Here is a 7,458-nt window from a genome sequence, read left to right as displayed (position 1 = left end):
ATGGGGGCTGTTTGTGCAAACAGAATGAAAACATTACGTCAAAAATACACCAAAACATCAGATAATAAAGAAATAAAAACGAGTAAAAGCACACGTTTACAGTCAAATGTGCAGAACAACATGAGACAAAGTGTCTCATGTCTCAAAACAAATCTGTCCTCCTCCATCCTATGAGTTCAAAATATGATGAAATGTCCCTAAAAGTCAACAGATGTTTCTATAAGCGGAGGTGTGATGTGTTTTCACATGAAGATTTAAGTTCTCAGGTGTAAAAGCTCAACTTCCTCGTCAGCTTCTGAGTTGTTTTTCTTCTTCTTTTTAAACGAGAGGAAAATGTGGGTCGCTCTTTGGAAAAAGTCCTGAGAACAAGAGCTGCATTCAGACCGGAGCCGTCTGCAGAAACCAGAGTCAGACTGATGATGATGATGATGATGAAGGAGGAGGCCTCTCATCTCATTCAGGTCTCTTTAGGCTGCTCTGGTTTATAGAATGTTCGTCCGGACCTTTTTTTATTTACTTAATCCAGCTCTGATATCGATCGCCCTTCTTGTTTAGGCCGTAAGAGCGGGAGTGGCGGACTCCGCCACTGACAGTTATGCAGAGAGTTGAATACAGAAAGTAAAGACAATAAATGTTTTTTTAAAGAGAAAAATACAAAAGCATAAATTATAACTTTAATATGCTAAGTAATGCAAACAGTTCTCTTTCTTATTGCTACCGTGATGTTTTAAAAGCAGAACATGGCATTAAAACACTAACAGTTGGATGTTTGATTCAAGTCACGTTTGGTGTATTTTAGTATAAAAACGTGTGTGTGTGTGTGTGTGTGTGTGTGTGTGGTGGAGGGGGGGGGGCGTGGCCTGTTTGTCCGTTCAGACTCTGCTCCACCGTCCTGCAGCAGAGAGAGTTTTCCCCGATCGAGTTTCACTTCCTGTAATTGCTAACCTAAACATCTTAACCTGCCTGCAGTCTGGCAGTCTGCTTCTTAATGGGGGGCCAACAGGAGCTCTCCCAGGGGCCTCAGGGGGCCCCCACAGTAAAATAAACAACAGGTCATTTATATTCTTGATTCTTTCACTAGAAGTTTGCTCAGAGAGAGAAGTGAATATTTGATACAAGGAGAAATTGAAACACAATGAATGGACATGAAAGAAAGCTTTGCAGCATTCACATGTTGATTAGAATTCAACTGTGAACGCTATCAATGAAGCTTCGCAGCTTTCCAATTATTCCTCACATCACTACAAATTTGTAACTCGTCATATTACGACCACTATATTTGGCAACAATATCGATTATCGATGTAAGTGTTCAAGTGGTCCATCAAGCTAAATTACAGTCCGGCCAAGATTCTCTAATTTGAGGATTTGCAGATTTCCTGTTTTTATTTGACAGTTAACAGAATGTCTTTGTGTTCGAGACCTTTGGTCGAACAAAACAAGACGTTTGAAGACGTCACCTGGACCCTTTAGAGACTGAACCATCAATCAAATATAAAAATCGATACCATAATATATATGTAATCCATCTTTAGATGTCAGAAGTCATCACATACACAGAAACCTGCTGCTTCTTCTACTAACGATGTCCTTCTATTCCCACTTTTAAATATTGCTTTATATATATTAATATTATTCCCCCTTCTTTCAGTTCTGTGAGTGGCTGAAGTCTCTGATCCGGGATCAGCGTAGCGTGGTCCTGACGGCGCTGCTGGGTCTCCTGTCCGTGGCGTGTTTGGGGATGTCTTTCAGCACCGCCCTGCCGACCCTCCTCGTCCCCTTCACCCTGTGGATGGCCAGCTAGGAGCTCCAGGAACCACGTTCATGTTCACCCGTCCGTGTTTGAGCCGCCATGTTGGAACACTGACAGACAGGAAGTAGTCGTCTGCAAAGAAGTTGACCGTCAAACTCTGTGCTAATAACGTTAACGAGGACTCTCGTAGGTGCTGCAACCAGAAGTGATGCATTTTTTTTTACATTTTCTTAACAGAAGAAGAACAGGGAAGTTAGCATGAGCAACATTAGCAAACAATAAAAAAAGATATTTAAATGGCCTGAAAGACTAAAACTGTTTGATTGACAGATGTTGTTTTGAGCGCTCAGCAACAAAGAGACCAAAGATCATTTAAGAGCTCATCTGTTTTACTGAAGCTGAAGCTTTTATTTTGAAAGTGTCATTGAGGAAATGTTTTATTGTCTTCCAATTTTATATTTTTCAACATCTCAATTCCTACTGAAGACGTAGATATTATAAATATTTTAAAATAGTAGCTTTGACAAAATCATATTTTTATTTGCGAATATAATGAAGAACTTGTTCTTGTTTTTCAACCAGAGCTTAATAGCAACATGTCATTTTCTGCCAGTTAGGAGTCTCTCAATCCAAAGAGTTTTGGTGACGCGGTGAAGCAGCCGGGGATCATGGGAGTTGTAGTCTTCATTGCGGTCAGCCTCTTCCATTACAAGGTCTTAAAGGAGGTTACAAATCTGTGTTTCTCCGAACGTTACATTGAAATATTAATTAAAATAATACGATGTCTGGTTTGAAAATTGTTGTTAAAATTTGGGATGATGTAAGTACACACCTGAACAACATACATAAATCTAGTTTTTGGACATTTTAATGTGGAAAAGGAGGAAAACTGGTTATTTTTCCAGCTCGGCTATAAAATATTTTTGAGTTTAACTTAAAGTCAGTTTACCAGATTTCTAACTGCTTTTGTTGTTGTTTGTTGTACTACTTCCAAATCAGGAACGATCACAAAACACTTGTTACACATTCACAGTGAAACTGTAACTCTGCGTCGGCCATCTTGATTGTAGTTCCACGATGGCCATCTTGACTGCAGTTCCACGTCGGCCATCTTGACTGTAGTTCCACGTCAGCCCCTCTGCTGAAGCTCTTCTTGTAAATATCTGTACATATTCTTCACAACCTGATTGTTTCTCTAACAGTCAAAATGTTCTGAACAGAATTTATTTTTTACGACGCTGTAACACTTTATATGTGTTTATGTAAATAAAGTCGGTGGACTCTTTGGATTCTTCAAGTTTCTGGTGATTTCCTTTGGTCGACTGAATTGAATTCATCATCGGTGCATAAAAGCATCGGCATGAATATTGTTAGAATGTGGAGCTTGTTTTGAATTTCTTCTTTTTTGTCTACTTTCATATTTTCTCTGGAAATTAAACTATTAATTCTTCAAAACTTTTCCTTCGTTTTGATGAAATTATGAGCTTGTTTGTGTTGAAAAGTGAAAATCTATTTTAATTTAAATGCTTCGTCTGATCTACTCGTTCAGGACGTCCAGTGATCTTTGACCTTTATCTCCCTCTGCTGGCCGACTGGTGGAACTACAGCAACATCAACACCTCCAGTAGAGGTCAGTGTCACTCTCTTTAGCCTCCTACGCCCGAGCTCCCACCTCCCACTTCAATCCTCCCATCTCCATTATCCCAAATTCCCTCCTAGTTCCATCTCCCCACCTCCGTCCTCCCAGATCTATCCTCCCATATACCCCCCCCCCCCCCAGCTCCTCGCTCACGGCCCCAGGTATTGCTTCAGAGTGTAACAGTGTGTTTCCCTCTCTGTGTTGCTGCTGTTGGGAAACAGAGTGTGAAATAATTGAGAAATGGTCGCATAATGTTGCTTAATTACAATAATCTGGATGCTGAAGCAGCTCTATTGTTCTATTGTTCTATTGTTCTGAGGGTTTATGTGATTTCACTGAGTCCAACGAGTTCTGACTGCTTCCTGTTTCTTCCTGCCGTTAGACAATAACACATTATTGTTTTATTATTGATTAGCAGGATTAAAGTATGACAAGAAGAGCTTCTGATTTTGAGATTATTTATGCTGAAATATATAATCATATAATACATTTCTATATTTCATAAATTGTGCATGAAAAGTGAAAGTAACTGAAGCTGAAGTAGTGAAGTAAAAACTACAATATTCTCCTTTTAAATGTAGTACAAGAGAGAATACTCCAGTATAGTACATCTACTTCAAAATTATACTCAAGTACTGTACTTGAGTAAATGTACTTAGTTACATTTCATTAAACTCATAAAATTAACATCTTTATACTCGCACTAATCCCCCCCCCCCGAGAACAGAACCACCTATAAGGAGTCGGCTTCCTTCTTCTTCTCCTTCTTCTTCTTCTTCTTCTTCTTCTTCCTCTCACCATGTTCCCTCTGCAGCTGCTCGCTCTGCTCTTCATCTCCACACAGAGACCCGACCCGAGAGACGGGAAGAGGCTGAGGGAGGAGGAGGAGGAGGACGAGGACGGACGGTCGGGGGGGAGGAAGGACAGGAAGCTGTCTCTCAGGAGGGGAGACCTGCTGCAGGTCCCCAGGACTCTGTTCACACATTTTGGGATTTATTTGGGGGGAGACAGGTGAGAGTTCGCCTGTTTCTTTTCCTTTCCTCTGTTCTGTCCTTTCCTTTCCTCCATCCTGATGACACCACTCTTTTTCCTTTCCTTCGTTTCCTTTCTTTTCATTAACTCTCTCTTATGTTCTTTCCTTTCCTCTCCTCTTTCCTTGTCCTTTCCTGTCCTATATTACCTCTTTCCTTTCCTCCCCTCTCCTCTGTCCTAATCACATATTTTCTTTTCCTCCTTCCTTTGTGACCTCGTTCCTTCCCTTTCCTTTTCTTTCCTTTCCTCCACTCTCTCCTATGTCTCCTTTCTTTTCCTGTCCCTTCCCTTGTTCTGTCTCCTTTTCTTTCCTTTCCTTTTCTATACTCTCGCCTATGTCTTTTCCTTTCCTTTCCTCTCTCCTTTCATTTCTTCTCCTTTCCTTTCATGACCTCTCTCCTTTCCTTTCCTACTTCCTTTCCTTCCTTCACTGTCTCCTTTGTCGTCTCCTTTCCTTTGCTCTCTCCAGAGTCGCTCACTTCATCCCAGACATCATGCCCGTCGTCTCCAGTGATCAGTGCAGAATCGGACGGATGGTGACCGACAGCAGGCTGCTGCTGGGAGTCCTGGCCAAGGTACCAGAGCGCCCGTCCACATCCACAGAGTTCAGAGTCCAGAGTCCACAGAGTCCAGAGTCCAGAGTCCACAGAGTCCAGAGTCCAGAGTCCAGAGTCCACAGAGTCCAGAGTCCAGAGTCCACAGAGTCCAGAGTCCACTGGACCTCACTGAGTGAAGAAACATTCATTCATATTTACATAAACACTTGTGTCAGCATAACGCACTAAAGAGCAGAACAAATACCTTCTAGAGCAGCATCCTTGCCTCTCTGGGTTCAGCTCATTCAGTCAAAGTGTTTCTGGACTGAGATCCTGTAAAGAAGACACATGAGAGAGGAATCACTATTCTAAAGGATAAATCTGAAGGCGTCATCGTCAAAAAAGTTCAGTTTTTTCATATTTTCAGAAGTTTCATGAAGGAAATAAAAAAATCTAAGAAAGAAATCTGAATGTTTGTTATGAATATGAAATGCTGGTGATGTTCCTGATCTGTTCACAACGAATGAACAAACTAATAAACTGAGAGAACGCACTAACATGGTGACTAAACTAAACTAAGCTAAACTAAACTAAACTAAGCTAAACTAAGCTAAACTAAACTAAACTAAACTAAGCTAAACTAAACTAAACTAAGCTAAACTAAGCTAAACTAAACTAAACTAAGCTAAACTAAACTAAGCTAAACTAAATTAACTAAACTAAACTAAACTAAGCTAAACTAAGCTAAACTAAACTAAACTCAGCTAAACTAAACTAAGCTAAACTAAACTAAACTAAGCTAAACTAAACTAAACTAAACTAAACTAAGCTAAACTAAACTAAACTAAACTAAGCTAAACTAAGCTAAACTAAACTAAACTAAGCTAAACTAAACTAAACTAAGCTAAACTAAACTAAACTAAACTAAACTAAACTAAACTAAGCTAAACTAAACTAAACTAAACTAAACTAAGCTAAACTAAGCTAAACTAAACTAAGCTAAACTAAGCTAAGCTAAACTAAACTAAACTAAACTAAGCTAAACTAAGCTAAACTAAACTAAACTAAACTAAGCTAAACTAAGCTAAACTAAACTAAACTAAGCTAAACTAAACTAAACTAAGCTAAACTAAACTAAACTAAACTAAACTAAACTAAACTAAGCTAAACTAAACTAAACTAAACTAAACTAAGCTAAACTAAGCTAAACTAAGCTAAACTAAACTAAGCTAAACTAAGCTAAACTAAACTAAACCAACCACTGTTGGTAACATTGAGTCCATGAGGAGGTGACTAAAGGACTAGACTCAGGACTAAAGGACTAGACTCAGGTCTAAAGGAGTAGACTCAGGTCTAAAGGACTAGACTCAGGTCTAAAGGAGTAGGCTCAGGTCTAAAGGACTAGACTCAGGTCTAAAGGAGTAGACTCAGGTCTAAAGGAGTAGGCTCAGGTCTAAAGGACTAGACTCAGGTCTAAAGGAGTAGACTCAGGACTAAAGGACTAGACTCAGGTCTAAAGGAGTAGACTCAGGTCTAACTGTGATAACTGGCTCTTGGTCCTCAGAGGGGCTCTGTGAGGGTGGACTCGCTGGAGGACTTCGCTTTCGGAGCTCAGATCTTCGTGAACACTTTGGACGAGGTGAGAGAGGAAACATGTCAAGTTTCACTCAAAGTTTATGGAAGTAAATTCTGGGAAAAAATGTATCAAATCAAGCAAACTAACTGACTTATGAACTTATGAACTCTTGGACTACGGTTCTAACAAACTAACGAACTGCAATGTATCATGTTTTTAAATGCAAAAAGTGTCAAATAAATGTAGCGACGTAAAAGGTACAATATTTGTGTCTGAGATGTTATGAAGTAGAAGTATATTGTCAGAAAGTACTTTGTTCTTCGGTACAGTACCTGAGTATATACCGTAGTGCCAGTAGCAGTAGTGCTCGTACAGTAATCAGGTTACCTGTCCTCCACAGGTGTGCAGCCGCCCGGCGCTGCAGCGAGAGGAGGTGGCGAGGAGGGCGGAGAAGCTTCAGGGTCACGTGACCTACAGCCTGCTGTGGTACAACTGTGAACACTACGTCATGTACTGTCGCTACGGCACCGTCATGAGCTACCAGACCTTTCAGGTACCACACCGGATCAGACTGAAGGAGGAGAACCAGGTCCACTAGTGTCTGAGTTATTAGACTGAAGGAGGAGAACCAGGTCCACTAATGTCTGAGTTATTAGACTGAAGGAGGAGAACCAGGTCCACTAATGTCTGAGTTATTAGACTGAAGGAGGAGAACCAGGTCCACTAATGACTGAGTTATTAGACTGAAGGAGGAGAACCAGGTCCACTAATGACTGAGTTATTAGACTGAAGGAGGAGAACTAAATATACTAAATATACACAAAAAGTATCTTATATGGTGGATATCAGTGGGAAAGTTCTGTGTACAGTACAGTATATACTCTGTGTACTGTATATACTGTACTGTATACTCTGTGTACTGT

At 40.3% G+C, this 7,458-nt stretch overlaps 2 protein-coding genes across 2 annotated transcripts in view; both read left to right on the top strand.

Annotated features, from left to right (window-relative positions):
• LOC116400867 (lecithin retinol acyltransferase-like) overlaps positions 1-3,364 on the top strand; it is a 4,523-nt gene extending 1,159 nt beyond the window's left edge. Inside the window, exon 2 of the mRNA XM_031878962.1 lies at positions 1,651-3,364. Within this exon, the coding sequence (XP_031734822.1) occupies positions 1,651-1,803 (153 nt within the window). The 3' untranslated portion in view covers positions 1,804-3,364. The remainder of the gene's footprint in view (positions 1-1,650) is intronic.
• LOC116400866 (lecithin retinol acyltransferase-like) lies at positions 2,830-7,133 on the top strand. The gene is made up of 7 exons (XM_031878961.1): positions 2,830-2,854; positions 3,302-3,382; positions 3,500-3,552; positions 4,206-4,402; positions 4,893-4,998; positions 6,524-6,598; positions 6,936-7,133. The coding sequence occupies exons 1-7, from the start codon at positions 2,830-2,832 to the stop codon at positions 7,131-7,133; spliced, it is 735 nt and encodes a 244-aa protein (XP_031734821.1).
• The last annotated feature ends 325 nt before the right edge of the window (positions 7,134-7,458 follow it).

This window comes from Anarrhichthys ocellatus, unplaced genomic scaffold (genome assembly GCF_004355925.1).
Source record: "Anarrhichthys ocellatus isolate YVR2014 unplaced genomic scaffold, GSC_Weel_1.0 scaffold213, whole genome shotgun sequence".
NCBI classification, from domain to species: Eukaryota; Metazoa; Chordata; class Actinopteri; order Perciformes; family Anarhichadidae; genus Anarrhichthys; species Anarrhichthys ocellatus.
The sequence above is the reverse complement of the archived record's forward strand: the minus strand, read 5'-3'. Positions and strand labels throughout refer to the sequence as shown.

Excerpts from the sequence above, each read along its gene's own strand:
- LOC116400866 (XM_031878961.1), top strand. The coding sequence starts at position 2,830 with ATGGCCATCTTGACTGCAGTTCCAC. Across the intron at positions 2,855-3,301 it reads CATCTTGACTGCAGTTCCAC|GACGTCCAGTGATCTTTGAC; the intron begins GTCGGCCATCTT and ends CTACTCGTTCAG. Across the intron at positions 3,383-3,499 it reads CATCAACACCTCCAGTAGAG|ATCTATCCTCCCATATACCC; the intron begins GTCAGTGTCACT and ends CCGTCCTCCCAG.